Below are 21,660 nucleotides of genomic sequence, written 5' to 3' on the forward strand. Positions count from 1 at the left end.
CCCGTTCACACGAGTTCTATCCTATCCCAGTGTCGCATCTGCTCCCCACACACCGGGGGGTGGGGCAATTTGCAGGGGGACAATTAACCGACAAACCCGCACGTCTTTGCGATGCGGGGGGGAAACCGGTGGGAGAACGTGCAAACTCCACACACACAGACAGACAGAGACACAGCGCCGGAGGTCAGGATCGAACCCAGGAAGCAGCTCCACCAGCTCCACTTTGCTTAAAAAACGTTCCACGGGGGGCGAATCTTGCAAAGACAAATAGTAGCAAACCCCCTCAGAAGATGTGGTGCACGGAGTGGAAATCTTGGGTGTGTGGGTGAAAAATAATAAACTCGTGTTACTCTTCATTTGTACTTTTATTGACTGACCCCCTCCGTTCATCTGATTATCGCTGTCCCTTTACTCCCACCTGCCACTTTAAATAAAGGTGAAAATGCCCAGCAGACAATTTAAAGGCAGGAATGAACATTCGAGGGAGACAGAAAGATCTAGAAAGTGCTGGAATCATGCTTGGGATACAAAGTGCTGGAGGAACTCAGCGGGTCAGGCAGTATCCGTGGAGGGAAATGGACGGGTGTCGTTTCGGGTCGGGACTGAAGAAGGGTCTTGGCCTGAGATATTGCCCATCTATGTGCATCCACAGATGCTGCCTGACCCGCTGAGTTACTCCAGCACTCTGTGTCTTGATGCCCACACTGTGTTCTGCTCATACATCTCAACGGTCTACTAGGACATCCGAGCTTTTAGACTTGACTTCATCTAGAGACACAGCGTGGAGACAGGCCCTTTGGCCCACGCCGACCAGCTCTGCCCTACACACTGTTTGTTTGCAGAAGCCAATCAACCTACAAACCACACGTCTTTGGAGTGTGGGAGCAAACCGGAGAAAACCCATGGGGTCACGGGGAGAACGTGCAAACTCTGTACCGACAACAACCGTAGTCGGGATGGAACCGGGGTCTCTGGCGCTGTGAGGCAGCAACTCTACCGCTGTGCCACCGTGCCGTCCTAATTTTCGCCTGATTAGATCCCTCCTCTGTAACTGGCCCTCTGTCGTTTGGCTTTCAGTAACCAGAGAGAAGTCAAGTTTTGGTTGTACATTTGTGGAGGTTAGATATCTCCTCAGAGATGAGCAGAGATCTGGTCATCGGTAAGCTTACTGTCCAACCTCTCCATTTCTCAGCAGCAGTCACATTCTCAAGACCCACCTCTTGTCATTAGAGTTGCCTACACTTCACTGTACAGAGATGGATCACACAGAGAGATTCTCAAAATGCCCTCAGTAACTTCAAACCAATTTTGGAGTGTGTTCTAATGAAATATTTGCTCGATTTGGATGGAGTGGATGTGGAGAGGATGTTTCCACTAGTGGGAGAGTCTAGGACTAGAGGTCACAGCCTCAGAATTAAAGGACGTTCCTTTAGGAAGGAGACGAGGAGGAGTTTCGTTAGCCAGAGGGTGGTGAATCTGTGGAATTCTTGGCCACACAGGGCTTTGAGGCCAAGTCAGTGGATAATTTTAAGTCAGAGATAGATAGATTCTTGATTGGGTCAGGTGTCAGGGGGAGAAGGCAGGACAATGGGGTTAGGAGGGAGAGATAGATCAGCCATGATTGAATGGCGGAGTAGACTTGATGGGCCGAATGGCCTAATTTGTTCCTATCACTTATGATCTTATGAACTAATGATTTCCATTTGCTGAGAGTATGAAAACAGTAAAAGTAACAACTAAAACCCATTTATCAAAGTTATTATCTCAATCACACTCCATAATCTCACAATGAAACTTGAAATTTAAAAAAATCAACATTGCCTCACCATATTGGTCCCCAAATCGAGAATTGTTAAAGATGGAATGTTTTTCAGCGAAGAAAAACATGCAGGCCAAGGTTGCAGTAGATGGAAACACAAGGTAATGCAGATACAGCAGAGTGCTGGAGTAACTCAGCGGGTCAGGCAGCATCTCTGGAGAACATGGATGGGTGACGTTTCACACAGTGCTGGAGTAACTCAGCGGGTCAGGCAGCATCTCTGGAGAACATGGATGGGTGACGTTTCACAGAGTGCTGGAGTAACTCAGCGGGTCAGGCAGCATCTCTGGAGAACATGGATAGGTGACGACTGAGGAAGGGTCAGTTCAGTTTAGTTTATTGTCACGTGTACCGAGGTACAGTGAAAAGCTTTTGTTGCGTGCTAACCAGTCAGACGAAAGACAATACATGACTACAATCGAGCCATTAACAGCGTTTAGATACATGATAAAGGAATGACGTTTAGTGCAAGGTAAAGCCAGCAAAGTCCGATCAAGGATAGTCCGAGGGTCACCAAAGAGGTAGACTCACCAAAGAGGTAGACAGTAGTTCAGCAGTGCTCTCTGGTTGTGGTAGGGTGATTCAGTTGCCTGATAACAGCTGGGAAGAAACTGCCCCTGAATCTGGAGGTGTGCGTTTTCACACTTCTGTACCTTTTGCCCGATGGGAGAGGGGAGAAGAGGGGGTGGCCAGGGTGAGACTGGTTCCTGATTATGCTGCTGGCCTTGCCGAGGCAGCACGAGGTGTAGATGGGGTCAATGGAAGGGAGGTTGGTTTGTGTGACGGTCTGGGCTGCTGGCCTTGCCGAGGCAGCGCGAGGTATAAATGGGGTCAATGGAAGGGAGGTTGGTCTGGTCTGCGTCCACAATTCCCCGCAACTTCTTGCGGCCTTGGTTGGAGCTGACCTGACCCAAAAACATGCCACCTGTCCAAGTGGTGCCTGGCCCACTGAGTCACTCCAGCAGATCCAAGTTGAAAACGGTGCACTGGATAAGGAAGTAGACAAGTTGGAAGCCCCGGCCTTCTGCACCAGAGTCACCAACCTTCTTTCCAAGCGGCCTCACTGGCAACCTTGGCCTGCATATTTTATGCTTTTAGTACCACTACGGACACTCTGGTACCACTATGTGCAGCTTCCACAAACCTAACGGAAGAGGTAGAGCCCGCAATGAATGGGACATGAACCAATGTATCTTTTGTTCTCAAGGTTCAGGTTGAAAGCAGAAAAGTACACACAAACTATATTCTTCCAGCAGCTACTTTCTGTAATCGATACCGTTTGTTAGGGTGTGTGTGTGTGTGTGTGTGTGTGTGTGTGTGTGTGTGTGTGTGTGTGTGTGTGTGTGTGTGTGTGTGTGTGTGTGTGAGATGCTACTGGATCCATCTCCAATTACTCAACCGGCCGAGCCACACGGCTGCCGACCCACCTCCCAAATGAGTACCAGCCCGACATTACATGTAAACAATTAAGTGCTTAAAATATACAATGATTTTGTTGGCACGGAACACCTCCATCCCACAGTCAGAGTGCAACGCCGTAGAACTAGCAGGATAACGAAGGTGGACCGGCTCAGCCACACCATCGGCGATGGGTTCAGGGTTGAGGATTATGTGGGTGGGTGAGGAACAGCAAGATGAAGAACACCCTTCATCCCTGGGTGCGTCCTCCATTGATAGCCGAGGGCAAGGTTAGAGTTTCATCGCTTCATTTGAATTGCACACGGAGGAAGATACTTTGCTCCTTTGTGATCCCCACCCCCTCTCGCCTGCAGAACAACTGGGGGAAAGGGATCTCCAGGCTCCTTACACGCGTTTAGTTCATGCGTTTTTAGGACAACTCGTTCATTCGATACCAAAGCCTGGTTTACACTGTGGAACAGCGCACTGAGGTTTACACGTGACATCGCAGTCGCGTGTATGTTTCATTTACGCCTTTTTGAATTGGGCGCTTCTTTTCGAGAACGTAAACCCCCCCCCCGTGTAAAAACGGACTGCGCCCGTAAAATATATATATTTTTTAAAAACCTCCAAATTCAGCAACGGAGGCAAAAAGAAAAGTACAGAATCTAGGCAAGGTATCACAAAATGCTGGAGTAACTCAGCGGGTCGGGCAGCATCTCAGGAGGGAAGGAATGGGCGACGTTTCGGGTCGAGACCCCGTCTTCAGACTTCAGCAGTTTGGAGACTTCTTCAGCAGTCCGAAGAAGGGTCTCGACCCGAAACGTCGCCCATTCCTTCTCTCCCGAGGTGCTGCCTGACCCGCTGAGTTACTCCAGCATTCTGTGATACCTTCGATTTGTACCAGCATCTGCAGTTAGTTTCCCACAGAATCTAGGCAAGATTCACTGACCCAAACTTTTCATGTGGTCCAAACTTTTAAACGTACGCGGGCTCACAGGGCTTGCAGCCTGCAAGATCTCAGGAACAGACTGGCACGTTTTCATCGCCCCACACAGATTTAGCCCGGGTCCAGTCCGCGGGAGGTAAAATCAACAATTCGTCAGCAGAGTAAAATGGGTTCCGTTGTTGAAACCCACACAACCCCAGCCCAAAGTTCTCAAGTTTAAAACAAAATATCAAGTGTGTGGGACTTCTGCATTTAAAAAAAAAATTCTATGTTGTCAAATCTAAGTCAGAGGAAAGCTTTTGGGTCAATCAAGGCTCAAAAAAAAAAACATGGAATGAAAAGCAATGGCCTTGTTTTAAGATCTACAGTTCCTGGCGAAAAAAAAAGAAAAAGTTCTTTACTTTAAAACAAAATTGGTCATCTGGAAGAAAAGTAAAACTCACAGTATTCTTGGAGAAACGTTTACACTGCATCTTTACACTTGGAAACATTTTAGTTTGTGAGTTTCCGTCTCAGTCTCTGTTTGTTCTGGAAATTTTGCTCTCCAATCCTCAGTTAGAAGAGGGTTCATTGAACAAAAACTCTCCCCCCCCCCCTCACGGGAGTTGGAGTATGTTTGTGCCTGTGCCTCAGAACTACTCTCACTGTCATTAGCAGCTCTTGCAAACCGGAAGGGTTGCTGTCCATCTCCAAGGTCACCTTGCAGAGTGGACCCTGGGGATCAGAGGGGTGAGGGTTTGGAGAACAAAGCTCCAGGTGCCCTGGGCTATATCACCACCTCAATGTTGTGCACCTTGTTGTAGCCGTTCATCAGCTGCTCGTAGTCCGGTGGACCCCCCAGCGTGAAGGTGTGGAACTCCGAATTGTTGCCGTCCGGAGACTCCACGAGTACATCCTCCTCCCCCTCCTCCATCATGTTCTCGTCCACCGAGAGGTCCACCGAGAGGTCCACCTCCTCCTCGTCGCTGAGAAGGTTCTGCTCGTCTATGAACCGTATGTTGGCGTTCTCGAAGAACAAGGGCGGGTGGCCGCGCATGTCCCAGGAGGCCCGCTCCTCCCGGGCGGCCTTGTCCAGCTGGTTCTCGCCCCGCGGCGGCCGGCCGCGCAGGTCCTTCTCGTTGTTCAGGGGAGGGGAGGCGCTCTCCGGGTCCTGGGCGGCCAGCGGGTTGGGCAGCTCGTAGCGGGACCTCTTCAGGCCGGTCCTCCGGAACTCGCTGGCGCTCAGCCCCCCCGCGCCCTCGCCCTTGGCCGCGACCTCCGCCCCCTTCAGCAGGTTGTTGGTACCGCCTCCGCCTCCGCCTCCGCTGTTGTTGTTGTTGTTGCTCTTCAGCGTCTTGGAGCCGATCTGCTTGATCAGGTCGTTGTAGCTCTCCTGCTTCTTGGAGAGGAAGTGGAAGATGTTCACCTCCGTCGACTCGGCCACCTTGACCTGGGCGGCCATCTTGGGGTTCAGAGGCCCGGGGCTCTCCACGTGCTCCGACGACCCCTTCATCCTCTTCCGCCTCTTCTTGATGGCCTTGTGGGCTTGCACGAACATGCTGACCTTCCAGTTGAAGAAGAGGGACAGCCACGCCAAGCCCAGGTAAATCCACAGCTCCACAAAGTACCTGTAGAGGATCGGGTAGTTGGCATTCGGGTCCACACCTGGAGAGAAACAGACAGAAGCCAACGGTCAGCACAAGAGCGAACGGGATTAAAACAATCGTGACAAATATCATTTCAAAATAAGGTGTAGATGCAAGGAACTGCAGGCGCTGGTTTACAACAACAACAACAAAAAGACACAAAGTGCTGGAGTAACTCGGCAGGGTCAGGCAGCATCTCATAAGTTCTTAAGTCATTGGAGCGGAATTAGACCGTTCGGCCCATCAAGTCCACCCCGCCATTCAATCATCCATCTCTCCCTCTCAACCCCATTCTCCTGCCTTCTCCCCATAACCCCTGACACCCGCACTAATCAAGAATCTGCCAGTCTGTCTTTAAAATATCCACTGGCTTGGCCTCCACAGATTCACCGCCCTCCGACTAAAGAAGCCCCTCCCCATCTCCTTTCTAACGCCACAAGGTAAACCAGCATCTGCCGTCCTTTGCTTCCACTTTTCACACTTCATGTTTTTAAGTGCGGCACAGTGGCGCAGCGGTAGAGTTGCTGCCTTACAGCGAATGCAGCGCCGGAGACTCAGGTTCGATCCCGACTACGGGCGCCGTCTGTACGGAGTTTGTACGTTCTCCCCGTGACCTGCGTGGGTTTTCTCCGAGATCTTCGGTTTCCTCCCACACTCCAAAGATGTACAGGTATGTAGGCTAATTGGCTGGGCAAAAGTAAAAATTGTCCCTAGTGGGTGTAGGATAGTGTTGATGTGCGGGGATCGCTGGGCGGCGCGGACCCGGTGGGCCGAAGGACCTGTTTTTGCGCTGTGTCTGTAAATCTAAATCTAAAAAAAGAAGGGGTGTCCAAGAGAATCTCCAGCAGTTGCAGGTCAAACGAGTCTTGGAGACAGATGAGGAAAATGGGTCTAGGTTAGATGGGGCATCTCGGTCGGCATGGACTGGTTGGGCCTGTGCGGCTCGGAGAAGCGGCCCGACTGTAGTGGGTTACTCACCTGCCACAAAGTCACCAAATCCAATGGTGGAGATGGTAATGAACGAGTAGTAGAGTCCTTCAATGTACGACCAGCCCTCGATCGCTTTGAATACAAAGGGCGGAACTACCAGATGCACCAAGACACCCCACACTATGAAGATGGCCGTGCACGTTATCTGAGCCTTGCGCTATCAAAACCAAAGGATGAAATAGAGTGTTAGAACAAAGAACAGTATTCAGCCCAGATTATCCCTATCAATTAACCTATCAATCTCTGCTTAAAAAATACCCAATTACTTGTCCTCCAAAGCCTGCCCCGTGGCAATGAATTCCACAGATTCTGGCTAAAGAAATTCCTCCTCATCTCCATTCTAAAGGTACGTCCTTTAATTCCGAGGCTGTGCCCTCTGGTCCTAGACTCTCCCATTACCAGGAACATCCTCTCCACATCCTCAATCTGAGCGGGTAAATATTTCACACACAGGGTGCTGGGCGTCTGGAATAAGGTGCCAGAGTAGGTAGTTGGGACAGAGGCCCAGATACCCACAGGCCATCAGGACTGTTAACTATTATAACTCCAGAGACTAAATTGTTTTTCTGTATTAATTTTAATTTTTCTGCTGTAATTTGTAATTTTTCTTTTGCACAATCCGCAGGCATTGCCACTTTCATTTCACTGCACATCTTGTATGTGTATGTGACAAATAAACTTGACTCGACTATCGCAACGTTTAAGAAACAGTTGAACAGGTACATGGATAGGGTGGGTTTGGAGGGATATGGGCCAAACGTGGGCAGGTGGGGACTAGTGTAGCTGGGACATTGTTGGCCGGTGTGTGGGCGAGTTGGGCCGAAGGCCCTGCTTCGGTGCTGTATCCCCCCTCCATGACTGTGACTTACCGGACTCAATCCTTTCCTGGTTAAGGCTTCGCCGAGCTTCTTGGCCCGACCTCCAAAGAACTTTCCCAGGGCGCTGATCCAGGACAGGCAGAGGGGTGCACCGAAAAGCCCGTAAAAGATGCAGAAGAGGCGGCCCGGTGAAGTCTTGGGTGAAATATTTCCGTAGCCTGCGCCGCAGGAAGATGAAATAAAGCCACGATAAGTTCTCCAGACCCCAAACAAGGTCAACGGTTCTCCCCCCACCCCCTACTCCTTCCCCTTCCCCCTTGTTCCTTTCCTCCACCCTAGTCGTTTTACCAGTTCCAAGGTTTAGTTTAGTTTAGAGATACATCGCAGAAACAGGCCCTTCGGCCCACCGGGTCCGCGCCGACCAGCGATCCCCGCACACTAACACGATCCTACACCCACCGGGGACAGTTTTTACATTTGCCAAGCCAATTAACCTACAAACCTGCACGTCTTTGGAGTGTGGGAGGAAACCGAAGATCTCGGAAAAATCGCAGGTCGGCGCGGACTTGGTGTCCAAAGTGATCCAGATATCCACGCCGTGTCTCAAAAGTCTGTATCTTGGTACATGTGATCATATAAGAACCATTGAACCATTGGCCTCAGATGGACACAAAGTGCTGGGGTAACTCAACACTGCAGGCAGAATCTCTGGGGATCAAAAAGATGGGTGACTTTACAGGTCGGGACGGGACCCTTTTTCAGACTGAAAGTAGGGGGGGGTGGTGGGGGGGGGGGGGTGAAGAGCTGGAGGCAGGAAAAGACCAGGACCAGTCAGAGCTGTCCACAAATGCCCTCGGGCAAGGCAGTGCCTGGTAGGCCCATCGTTGGCTAGGGTAGGTGTGATTTTAGATTAGAGACACAGCGCAGAAACGGGCCCTTCGGCCCATCGAGTCCGCACCGACCAGTGATCCTTGCACATTAACACTATCCTACAGTAGTGACAATTTTACATTTATACCGAGCCAATTAACCTGCCAACCTGTATGTTTTTGGAGTGTGGGAGGATACCAAAGTTCTCGGAGAAAACCCACGCGGGTCACGGGGAGAAGGTACAAACTCCGTACAGACAGCCCCCGTAGTCGGGATGGAACCCGGGTCTCCGGCGCTGCGTTCGCTGTAAGGCAGCAACTCTGCCGCTGCGCCACCGTGACCGCCCAATGTTCTCCGCAATGTTCCTCTCTCGAGATCACAAGAGGGCGGCACAGTGGCACAGCGGTAGAGTTGCTGCCTCACAGCGCCAGAGACCCGGGTTCCATCCCGACCACGGGTGCTGTCTATGCGGAGTTTGTACGTTCTCCCCGTGACCCGCGTGGGTTTTCTCCGAGAACTTTGGTATCCTCCCACACTCCAAAAACATACAGGTTGGCAGGTTAATTGGCTCGGTATAAATGTAAAATTGTCACTACTGTAGGATAGTGTTAATGTGCAAGGATCACTGGTCGGTGCGGACTCGATGGGCCGAAGGGCCCGTTTCTGCGCTGTGTCTCTAATCTAAAATCACACCTACCCTAGCCAACGATGGGCCTACCAGGCACTGCCTTGCCCGAGGGCATTTGTGGACAGCTCTGACTGGTCCTGGTCTTTTCCTGCCTCCAGCTCTTCACCCCCCCCCCCCCACCACCCCCCCCTACTTTCAGTCTGAAAAAGGGTCCCGTCCCGACCTGTAAAGTCACCCATCTTTTTGATCCCCAGAGATTCTGCCTGCAGTGTTGAGTTACCCCAGCACTTTGTGTCCATCTGAGGCCAATGGTTCAATGGTTCTTATATGATCACATGTACCAAGATACAGACTTTTGAGACACGGCGTGGATATCTGGATCACTTTGGACACCAAGTCCGCGCCGACCTGCGATAACGCATGCACTATCACTGTCCTACACACACGAGGGACAATTTATGATTTCCAAGGTCGCTCTGACCGGCGATCACCCGGTACACGAGCACTATCCGACACACACGAGGGACAATTTACGATTTACAGGGGCCAATCAACCTACAAACCCGCACGTCTTTGGAGTGTGGGAGGAAACTGGAGCACCCGGAGAAAACCCACGCGGGTCACGGGGTGAATGCCGCAAACGCGGTTCGGACAGCACCCGTGGTCAGGATGGAACCCGGGTCTCTGGCGCTGTGAGGCAGCAACTCTACCGCTGCGCCACCTTGTGATTATTGTTTTGCATGCAGATCAGCAAGATTATTGCCATACACGAACACGATTCCCAGTTAGGTACAGAGTGCGTAGAAACAGCCCGCAGAGTGGAGATGCAAGAGTCGCCATGTTTTGGGCGGCGCTCGATATTGGAATCGGCCGCCGGCGCGGTCCACCTACCGATTGTGGTGATGACGGTGGCGGCAAAGATAACGGCGTTGGGCCAATTCCAGTTGTTGAAGGTCTTATTCCCGGTGAAGGTGACACCTTGTCCAGCGGCCTCCTCGACAGTCTGCAAGCACAGCGGGGAGAAAGATTGAGCGTTTGCCTTCCAAATGCAGAGAGCCTCACAGACGGTGCAGCGGCAGAGTCGCTGCCTTGGAGCACTTGCAGCGCCAGAGACCCGGGTACGGGCGCTGTCTGTGCGGAGTTTGTACGTTCTCCCCGTGACCCAGCGCGGGTTTTCTCCGTGATCTTCGGTTTCCTCCCACACTCCAAAGACGTACAGGTATGTAGGTTAATTGACTGGGTAAATGTAAAAATTGTCCCTAGTGTGCTAATGTGCGGGGATCGCTGGGCGGAGCAGGCTCGGTGGGCCGAAGGGCCTGTTTCCGCGCAGTACCTCTAAATCTAAATCTAAAATCTAAAAATCAATATCTAAATCTAAATCTAAAATCTAAAAATCAATATCTAAATCTAAATCTAAAATCTAAAAATCAATATCGTGCCCAGAGTCACAGAGGTAGTGGACAGGTAAATAAATAAATAATAAACACACCATCTCTAAACAACGCGCCACCTGCAGTCATTTAAGAACCAGAGATCAGGGTTCGATCCCGACTAGGGGCGCTGGCTGGACGAAGTTTGCACGTTCTCCCCGTGACCTGCATGGCTTTTCTCCGGGTGCACTGCCTCAGAATAAAAGGACGCACCTTAGAAAGGAGGCGAGAAATTTCTTTGGACAGAGGGTGGTGAACCTGTGGGATTCATTGCCACAGAAGGCTGTGGAGGCCAAGTCAATGGATATTTCTAAGGCAGAAAATGACAGGTTCTTGATTAGTACGGGTGTCAGGGGCTGTGGGGAGAAGGCAGGTGAATGGGGTCAGGAGGGAGAGGTAGATCAGCCGTGATGGAATGGCGGAGTCGACTAGATGGGCCGAATGGTCTAATTCTGCTCCGAGAATGAATGAACATGAACATGGTTATGAACAGAGGTTTAGAGATTTGCCAACGTAGCCGAGGTGCAGTATAATCGACGGTTGCTTTAGGTTGGAGAACTTTGCGAAGAACTATTTACTTTGGCGTGTTTCGTTTTTTTTTAAAATTGCTCTGATTTCACCGCGAGAATCTTTGCAAGTCAACACCCAACAGCAGCTGCAGGATTGCATTTGGTGCAAGAACGCTTTAGGTTTTGTTTTCTCCACGAAATATTGAGTGCTTTAGGTTAACTTTCACAAACAACAACTCTCCAGACGAGTGAAAAATAAATGGTCAGCAACCTTTCCCAATACAATCAAATAAGCAACAGCAAGCAAGAAGACACAGCATCACCGACCAAATCAGAATTAAACAAAATAGCAAAAAGGTATTTAGGCCAGGAGGTGCTGGAGAGGCCTGGATAGAGTGGATGTGGAGAGGGTGTTTCCACTAGTGGGAGAGTCTAGGACCAGAGGTCACAGCTTCAGAATTAAAGGACGTTCTTTTAGGAAGGAGATGAGGAGGAATTTCTTTAGTCAGAGGGTGATGAACCTGTGGAATTCTTTGCCACAAACGGCTGTGGAGGCCAAGTCAGTGGATATTTTTAAGGCAGAGATAGATAGATTCCTATTCACAAAATGCTGGAGTAACTCAGCAGGTCAGGCAGCATCTCGGGAGAGAAGGAATGGGTGACGTTTCGGGTCGAGACCCTTCTTCAGACCGAAGAAGGGTCTCGGCCCGAAACGTCACCCATTCCTTCTCTCCCGAGATGCTGCCTGACCTGCTGAGTTACTCCAGTATTTTGTGAATAAAAACCTTCGATTTGTACCAGCATCTGCAGTTATCTTCTTATAGATAGATTCCTGATTAGTACGGGGTGTCAGAGGTTATGGGGAGAAGGCAGGAGAATGGGGTTAGGAGGGAGAGATAGATCAGCCATGATTGAATGGCGGAGGCGACCTGATGGGCCGAATGGCCTTATTCTACTCCTATTTCTTATGACCTAAATCCACTTCTATTCAATGTGCTGGTAGAATCATGTAGCATGGAAACAGGCCCTTCAACCCAACTCATCCATGCTGAGCAAAGTGTTCCATCTGAGCTAGTCCCATTTGAGGAGAGGGGAGAACTAGGGAGGGGTGGGAGAAGAGAGTGAAAGAGAGAGGGGAGGGGAGGAGAGAGATTAAGAGAGAGGGGAAGGAGAGAGAAAGAGGGGGGTGGAGAAAGAGAGAAAGGTGGGAAGTAGGGAGAGAACGAGAGAGAAGGGGAAAGAAAGAGAACGATGGGGGGAAGGGGGGAAAAAGATAGAGGGGGAGGAGAGAGAAAGAAGGAGTGGAAAGGAGAGAGAGTGGGGGGGAGGGGAGAGAGAGAGAGGATGGGTGAAAGAGAGAGGGGGAAGGAGAGAGAAAGAATGAGTGGAAAGGAGAGAGAGGGGGGAGAGAGAGAGAAGATGGGTGAAAGAGAGGGAAAGGAGAGAGGGAGAGAGAAGGAGATAGGGGGTGGAGAGAGAGATGGAGGGGAGAGAGAGAGAAATAGGGAGGTGGAGAGTAAGGGGTGGGAGAGTGAGGAGACTGAGGAGAGGGGAGAAAGAGAGTTAGAGAGGGAGGGAGAAAGAGTGAGGAGAGCAGGAGAAAACCATGTTTACATAATCACTTCAACAATTCTACTGCTTCATGTCGGTAATTAATAATAATGAATAGCAAGCCATTGGTCACAAGCTTCCAACTGCACAGCCTGGAAGCAGCAGTCATGTGCTGGTGTCAACTAACTCTGATCACAGGGGTATTGGCAGGAAAGTGTGAGGGCAGAGACCGTGGCAGTCAGCCAAGGCGCTAACTGCATCTTACTAAATGCATGCTCCCAACTTGTGGTGCAGAGTGAATGAGACATTTCAGAGGCTCATTTTATTCACGACGAGATCCAGACATATCTAACCAAACTCAGCCTGCAGCCGGCAGGCCGACTTGCAGTTTGCAATCTGTTTTCTCAGCTCCACCCAGACCACAATCTCCGCGCAACTCGACAAGAAACGGCTGCAACACAAAGCGCTGGAGGATCTCAGCGGGTCAGGCGGCATCCGCGGAGAGAATGGACAGGCGACGTTTCAGGTGGAGACCCTTCTTCGTCTGACTTTGAAGATCTCTTCAGTCTGAAGAAGGGTCCTGGCCCAAACGTCGCCCGTCTGCCCCCTCCCCGGATGCGGCCTGACCCGCTGAGTTCCTCCAGCACTTTGTGTTTTGCTCTGGACATTCCAGCACCTGCAGTTCCTCGTGTTGATATGAAATGGAGCTCAGAGTTATAATAGAGAGAGCACAAAGAAACCAGGGTCAAGTTGCACTGTTTCAGGAATAATGAAGCGATTCTCGAAGAGGTAGAAATGGAGAAATATGTTTACAAGTAATCCCAGCCTCATCTTTAACCAAGCTAGTAGTGCAATTTGTTTTAGTGTACGTGTGCGTGCGGGCGCGAGTGTGAGCACATGCATGTGCGTGTGTGCGTGCGAGTGCGCAGGTGCCTGCGAGTGTGCACACGCGAGCAAGTGTGAGTGCGCGTGTGAGCAAGTGTGCGAGTGTGTGCAGGCGTGAATGCGTGCGTGTGAGTGTGCGCGTGCGTGCAAGCTTGAGTGTGTGAGCAAAAGTGACCGTGAGCACTTACGAGTGTAGGTGAGTGTGCGCGAGGGCGAGTGTGTGTTAGCGTGCGCGTGTGAGCGCGTGTTTGTGTGCGTGCGAGAGTGTGTGTGCGTGCGTGTGCAAGTGTGTGTCAGCGTGTGCGTGTGTTTATGTGCGTGCGAGAGTGAGTGTGCATGTCAGTGTGCGTGCGAGCTTGTGTTTGTGTGCGGACGAGTGTATGTCTGTGAGTACGTGTGCAATGGGGGGGAAGAAACACATACAAATCCATGGCCTTGGTTTTAACCTGACTATAGATTATTGAGGGGAAGAAAATGGTGCTGTATACACCCAAAAGTAACTGAATTCACTTTGCCCTTCAAACCAGCACCACCATTCAATATGATCATGGCTGGTCATCTAAAAATCAGTACCCCGTTCCTGCTTTCTCCCCACATCCCTTGATTCCTTTAGCCCCAAGAGCTAAAGCACTTAGCCCGAAGAACTAAATCTAGCTCTTAGGGCAAAACTCAAATCTCCCTCTCCCCTGATTCAGCCTGAAGAAGGGTCCAAACCCAATAGATCACCTATCCACATTCTCCGGAGATGCTGCCCGACCCGCTGAGTTACTCCAGCACGTTGTGTCAGTTTCTGCAAACTAGCATCTGCAGTTCCTTGCCTCTCCTCAGATCAATACAGTATTTTATTCCTTAATTTCAGACATTTCATCTTCGTTTCACCACTAGAAAATGTACTCCCCAAAACCAGCCACAGTTTGCTTCAAGTAAAGTGAATCTAAACATGTTACGCACTCTTCCCCCCTCCAACTCTCACCCTGTTGTTAGTCTAAAAACCCAGTGGTAACTTCTCACACACAGAAGCAGGGGATATTTTAGCTTAAGTTTCGTTTTAGTTTTGATTAGTCTTACTTTTTTATTTTAGTTTTAGTTTCAATTCAATTTAGTTTAGTGGAAACAGGCCCTTCGGCCCACCGAGTCCACGCCGACCATCGATCACCCACTCGCACTAGTTCAATGTTATCCCACTTTCTCACCCACTCCCAACATTCTTGGGGCAATTTTTAACAGAAGTCATTTAACGTACAAACCCGCACGTCTTTGGGATGTGGGAAGAAACCGGAGCGCCCGGAGAAAACCCACGCAGGGAGAACGTGTAAATTCCACACGCGCACACACACACACACACACAGAGAGACAGCGCATGAGGTGAGGATCGAACCAGGGTCTCTGGTGCTGTCTCTCCACCAGCTGCCCCAAAGTGTGTCCATTAGTCAGTCCCTCCTTTCAGTTATCGCAGCGACACCCCAGTTTCCCTTCAGCCTGCTCCGTACTCTCGAAAATAGTGCCGGAGTGTGCCGACATTTTGCCAGCCTTGCCTCCATGCTTCCCATTGCCTGTACAGCAGGCTGCCTATGACGCTGGGTCCGAAGAAGGGTCTCGACCCGAAGCGTCTCGACCCGAAGCGTCACCCATTCCTTCTCTCCAGAGATGCTGCTGCCTGACCGGCTGAGTTACTATGTGCCTGTCTGCCTTTCTTTGCTAATTGCAGTCCAGTCCAATGCCCTCGAGATAACTCAATAAGCAAACAAAGCTTCAAAGTTCATGTTCATAAGTTGTAGGAGCAAAATTAGGCCATCAAGTCTACCGCCATTCAATCATGGCTGATCTATCTTCCCCATTTAACCCAATTCTCCCGACAAAACTGTGTGCAGTTTTGGTCTCCTAATTTGAGGAAGGACGTCCTTGCTATTGAGGCAGTGCAGCGTGGGTTCACCAGGTTAATCCCCGGGATGGCGGGACTGTCATACGAGGAAAGATTTGAAAGACTGGGCTTGTATTCACTGGAGTTTAGAAGGATGAGAGGGGATCTTATAGAGACGTACAAAATCATAAAAGGACTACACAAACTAGATGCAGGAAAAATGTTCCCAATGTTGGGGGAGTCCAGAACCAGGGGCCACAGTCTAAGAATAAAGGGGAGGCCATTTAAAACTGAGCTGAGAAAAAACTTTTCCACCCAGAAAGTTGTGAATTTGTGGAATTCTCTGCCACAGAAGGCAGTGGAGGCTAATTCACTGGATTAATTTAAAAAAAGAGTTAGATAGAGTTCTAGGGGCGAGTGGAATCAAGGGATATGGGGAGAAGACAGGCACGGGTTACTGATTGTGGACGATCAGCCATGATCACAATGAATGGCGGTGCTGGCTCGAAGGGCCAAATAGCCTCCTCTTGCACCTATTTTCCATGTTTCTATGTTTCTCCCCTTAGCCTCTGATACACGTACTAATCAAGAACCTATCAATCTCTGCCTTAAAAATATCCATTGATTTAGTCTCCATAGCCTTGGTTTTTGCAGCTGAAATTAAAGGGCATCAGGTCGAAAGTGCGTGGAAAACCCTGTGGATCCAAAGGGTGGTGGGTGTATGGAACGAGTTGCCGGAGGAGGTAGTTGAGGCTGGGACTATCCCAACGTTTAAGAAACAGTTGGACAGGTGCATGGATAGGACAGGTTTGGAGGGATATGGACCAAACGCGGGCAGGTGGGACTAATGTAGCTGGGACATTGTTGGGCCGGTGTGGGCAAGTTGGGCCGAAGGGCCTGTTTCCACACTGTATCACTCTATGAATCAGAAACAGAAACTGCTCAAAATTCTATGTTGCCAGCAGATCCACTGATCCATATTTTATCTCGATTTATCCGAAAGGTCTACGTTATCTTGATGTTTACGGAGATTATGTTTACCGACGTTGTTTGTTTTTAACGTACGACTGGGTATTTACTTTCGATCCAGTGCAATTTGGCCAATATTTGAAATAATTCCAAACGATTCCACCCCGCAGCCACTCCCACACACAGCAAGGAGTCCAACCGGCAGAAGTACCTCTCCTGAAGGGAGTCATAAAACCTCAGGTGCCGGGACTTTCATCGCCACAACCCGTGACGTTCACAATCAATCAAGGTTCAAAACAAGGGCAATTGAAGAAATAGAACATAGATCATAGAGCAACAGCCAGCACAAGAATTATGCGGCGCCCGGGCCTACACTGTTCAGGCCTACAGCACTACTGGCCTAATATAGGACAACGGCTGTCCCGTATGGGACAAACCAATTTAGCCCAATGTACGGGATGTTCCAGCTAATAGGGGACAGTTGGCAACCCTACTCACCACCCTCTGTGTCAAATAAAACCTTTTCCCCGCACATTTCCTCTACACTTTATCCCGCTCACCTCGAACCTATGCCTGCCAGTATTGGATGCCACCATGGTTCAACAAAAAAGCACGGATGCCACGATTTTTTTCGGCCGTCGCTGACATTTCCAGACGACATTTACCATCAGAAATATCACCGACGGGGTCGAAATGCCTCTGAAATTTTCAACGCAACCAGAATTGGCAGCCAAGAAAACAAAAACGTCAGCCGTTGGACTGGAGACATGTAGAAGACAAACGCACCTTTAAGGGAAGGCTGGCTCTGTACCAAGGAGCAAGTTAATATTTATTCCATACCACTGCCGTTGAAGAAACTGGATTAAATAAGCAACGATCACATCAGCCATTAAGACAGAGTGACTATAGAGCATTGACAGCACTTAAGAAAGACTCATTTAGGATAAGCCAAGATGCAGTGTAGTTGCATTGTACCCTTTAAGGTGCCAGTAAACATGAATCAAGGCTTCTACTTCCCACTGAGTTTCTGGCTTAGTTATTCCACCTGATTCACTCGCTCACAATGCTTTGTTAGACAGAGGATCATACAACACGCCATTAGCCCCCTCGCTCCACCAGGACTACACGACCATCAACGACAGATGGAGTAACTCAGTGGGGATAAGCGCAAAATGCTGGAGTGACTCAGGCAGCACCTCGGGTCGAGACCCCTCGCCCGAAACCCGCCTCGATCCGAAATGTCACCCATTCCTTCTCTCCGGAGAGATGCTGCCTGCCCCGCTGAGTTACTCCGGCCTTTTGTGTCTACCTTCGATGTAAACCAGCATCCACAGTTCCTTCCTACACACAACTATCAAGCAACAATAGGGCTATGTGGTGGAACAGTGGGTAAGGACACTGCCTCGCAGCGCCAGAGACCTGGGTTCGATCCCGAACTCGGGTGGTGTGTGTGTGCGTGCGCGCGTGTGCGTGGTGTGTGTGTGTGGAGTTTTCCACATTCTCCCTGTGACCATGTGGGTTTTCTCCAGGTGCTCCGGTTTCCACCCACATCCCAGAGACTTGTGGGGATGTGGGTGAATCACCCTCCTTAAATTGCCCCTAATGTATCCGGATTTTAACGTGGGATAACATCAAACTAACGTGAATGGGCGATCGATGGTACAGAGGTGTGCAAAACACACACCACCAGATTCAGGGACAGTTTCTTCCCGGCTGTTATCAGGCAACTGAACCATCCCACCACAACCAGAGAACAGTGCTGAACTACTATCTACCTCTTTGGTGACCCTCGGACTATCCTTGATCGGACTTTGCTGGCTTTACTTTGCACTGAAAATAAAAAGTTATTCCCTTATCCCTTTTTCACCCGGAGAGTTGTGAATTTGGGGAATTCTCTGCCACAGAGGGCAGTGGAGGCCAATTCACTGGATGAATTTCAAAAAGAGCTCTAGGGGCTATCGGAATCAAGGGATATGGGGAGAAGGCAGGCACGGGTTACTGATTGTGGACGATCAGCCATGATCACAATGAATGGCGGTGCTGGCTCAAAGGGCGAAATGGCCTCCTCCTGCACCTATTTTCTATGTTTTCTATGTATCTGTACACTGTGAACGGCTCGATTGTAATCATGTATTGTCTTTCTGCTGACTGGTTAGCACGCAACAAAAGCTTTTCACTGTACCTCGGTACACGTGACAATAAACTACACTGAACTGAACGAAACTGTTGGTCTTGGTCTTGGTGGGCCAAGACCACTCAAGTCTTGAGTTGGTCTTGGTGGGCCAAACGACCGGTTTCCACAGTCCACACAACTGTCAAGCACCCATTTGTAACAAACCTACGCTATTTCCATTTTATTGTCCCCACATTCCCATCCACTGTTACTTGTGTAGGAAGGAACTGCAGATGCTGGTTTACACCGAAGATAGACACAAAACTCTGGAGTAACTCAGCGGGACAGGCAGCATCTCTGGAGAAAAGGAATAGGTGATGTTTCGGGTCAAGAACCTTCATCAGATGGGTATACTGGGTATCTCAGTCTGATGAAGGGGTCTCGACCCAAAACATCACCTATTCCCTTTCTCCAAAGATGCTGCCTGCCCTGCTGAGTTACTCCAACTAATACTTGAGTTGGGACTAATTGTATTTATGTTTAATATTATCTGATCTGTTTAGATAGCCTGTGAAACAAAGCTTCTCACTGTACCTCGGTATACATGACAATAATAAGTCTAAACATCAGCACAGGATGACAACTGAAGACTTGACTGAACAAATATGAAAAGCTATGGACAATTGAGGATGGGTCAGGAAAGCTATTCCACCATTGTAAACGACACCAATTGACTGAATTGTCTTGAGAAGGGACCCAACCCAAAACGTCACCTATCCAAGTTTGCCAGAGATGCTGCCTGACCCGCTGAGCTACTCCAGCACTCTGTGAAACATCACCCATCCATGTTCTCCAGAGATGCTGCCTGACCCGCTGAGTTACTCCAGCTTTTTGTGTCTATCTTCGGTGGAAACGAGTATCCGCAGTTCCTGCCTACACCGATTGCTTGGTATTAACTGTTGACTCTGGGTCCACCATGAGCATTTGTTTACACATGTCCCTGCTATCACGGTTCAGGATAAGCACTGCTTAGCAAGTCAACACTGATAAAATCAACAGGGAAGGCGATTGTTCGATTATTCATCAGCCGCATGGAAGGTACTTTCCATTTCTGAAGCTCATTAAGCAGAGTAAAGAAAAGTTCCCTTGGAGTTGACACAGGCAAAATCTTTACTTTAGTTTAGAGATACAGCGCTGAAACAGGGCATTCGGCCCACCGAGTCCGCACCGACCAGCTATACTCGAACATTAACACTACCCTACAATAGACAATAGGTGCAGGACTAGGCCATTCGGCCCTTCGAGCCAGCACCACCATTCAATGTGATCATGGCTGATCATTCTCAATCAGTACCCCGTTCCTGCCTTCTCCCTATACCCCCTGACTCCGCTATCTTTAAGAGCTCTATCTAGCTCTCTCTTGAAAGCATCCAGGGAATTTGCCTCCACTGCCTTCTGAGGCAGAGAATTCCACAGATTCACAACTCTCTGACTGAAAAAGTTTTTCCTCATCTCCGTTCTAAATGGCCTACCCCTTATACTTAAACTGTGGCCCCTTGTTCTGGACTCCCCCAACATTGGGAACATGTTTCCTGCCTCTAACGTGTCCAACCCCTTAATAATCTTATACGTTTCGATAAGATCCCCTCTCATCCTTCTAAATTCCAGTGTATACAAGCCTAGTCGCTCCAGTCTTTCAACATATGACAGTCCCGCCATTCCGGGAATTAACCTAGTAATTGACTTCTCTATCCCCTGCCTTCCCTCTCTCTCCCTCCCTCCCTCTTCCCAGTCCTCCCACTAGTCTGACTGTCCTTGTTTATATTTTATCTGTTTGCTAATGTTGTCACCTTCTCCTAGCTAACAATGATCCTTTCTACATATACTTTGGACTCTATCCCCTTCGTCTCATTTTCACACCCGACACTTCCTTATCTCTGTGTCACCCTCTACACTGGTTCAGACTGAAGAAGGGTCTCGATCCTAAACGTCACCCATTCCTTCTCTCCATAGATGCCGCCAGTCCCGCTGAATTACTCCAGCATCTTGCGTCTATCTTGGTTTAAACCAGCGTCTGCAGTTCCTTCCTACAACTATTTCTCAGAATTGAACTTTAGTTTCCTGCCTGATAAAACTGGGTTACTTGCATCACACAGATGCATTATCGTGTGGCTAATCATAGCAGTGAAAAAAGCTCGTTAAAAAAAATTCTTGCAACACAAAGCAAAACTGCTTACGTCATCTTTCATGAAATGATAAGTCTGCAAGTTTATGACCAAGTTGGCTTTAGGACCAAAGTACAGTAGATAATAGTTCACAACATCAAGGGGCAGAATTGACAAGCAGTTTCATAAGGTCATAAGTGATAGGAGCAGAATTAGGCCATTCGGCCCATCAAGTCTACTCCGCCATTCAATGATGGCTGGCCTATCTTTCCCTCCTAACCCCATTCTCCTGCCTTCTCCCCAAAACCCCCGACACCCGCACTAATCGTGAATCTATCTATCCCTGCCTTAATAATAGTTATTGAATTCCTCTGCCATTTCTTTACTCCCCATTATCACTTCTACTGCATCATTCTCCAGCGGTCCAACGTCCACTCCTGCTATCCCCCTTTACATTATTAACGAGCTTGCCTTCATCTGTTCTCCTCGCATTGCGGTTTTAGTTACCTTCTGTTGTTCTTTAAAAGAAAACAATCTTTCCTCATCTCCGTTCTAAATGGCCTACCCCTCTGGCTTCCCACCAATCCTCTGGCTTCCCACTAATCTCTCCATCTTAAACTAACCAACTTGTTTGCCTTCTGCCGCGCATATAGAACGCAGGATGGTTCAGCATAGGAAGGGGGCTCTTCAACCCCCCATCACCCCTGCCAAACATGCTGCCAGGTTCAACCGATCCTCCCAGCCCGCATGCGATCCATATCCCTCTCTTCCCGAGCATCCACGTGCCTATCCAAAAGCTATCGTAGCTGCAGGGACAGGAAAGGTTTGGAGGGAGATGGACCAAACATGGGGCAGCTTGCACGTAGGAATCTCGGTCAGTTTTAGGGGTGCCAGGCATGTTTCCTTGCTGTACGACTCTGGATGTTAGAAGACTAAGGACAGACCTCATTGGAATGTGCACGATTGTGAGATCCCAAGTCATCGAGTGACACAGCATGGAAACAGGGCCAACTTGTCCACACCGGCCAACAATGTCCCAGCTACCCTAGTCCCACCTGCCTGCGCTTGGTCCACATCCCT

At 49.5% G+C, this 21,660-nt stretch overlaps 1 protein-coding gene across 2 annotated transcripts in view; it reads right to left on the minus strand.

Annotated features, from left to right (window-relative positions):
* Positions 1 to 4,096: 4,096 nt before the first annotated feature.
* kcnk5a (potassium channel, subfamily K, member 5a) overlaps positions 4,097 to 21,660 on the minus strand; it is a 33,954-nt gene continuing 16,390 nt past the window's right edge. For both annotated transcript variants that reach the window (XM_078398766.1, XM_078398767.1), the window contains exons 2-5: positions 9,989 to 10,100; positions 7,651 to 7,817; positions 6,770 to 6,938; positions 4,097 to 5,810 (exon numbers count right to left, since the gene is read on the minus strand). In XM_078398766.1, the coding sequence (XP_078254892.1) occupies positions 4,933 to 5,810; positions 6,770 to 6,938; positions 7,651 to 7,817; positions 9,989 to 10,100 (1,326 nt within the window). In that variant the 3' untranslated portion in view covers positions 4,097 to 4,932. The remainder of the gene's footprint in view (positions 5,811 to 6,769; positions 6,939 to 7,650; positions 7,818 to 9,988; positions 10,101 to 21,660) is intronic.

Source organism: Rhinoraja longicauda, chromosome 5 (genome assembly GCF_053455715.1).
Source record: "Rhinoraja longicauda isolate Sanriku21f chromosome 5, sRhiLon1.1, whole genome shotgun sequence".
Classification (NCBI taxonomy): domain Eukaryota; kingdom Metazoa; phylum Chordata; class Chondrichthyes; order Rajiformes; family Arhynchobatidae; genus Rhinoraja; species Rhinoraja longicauda.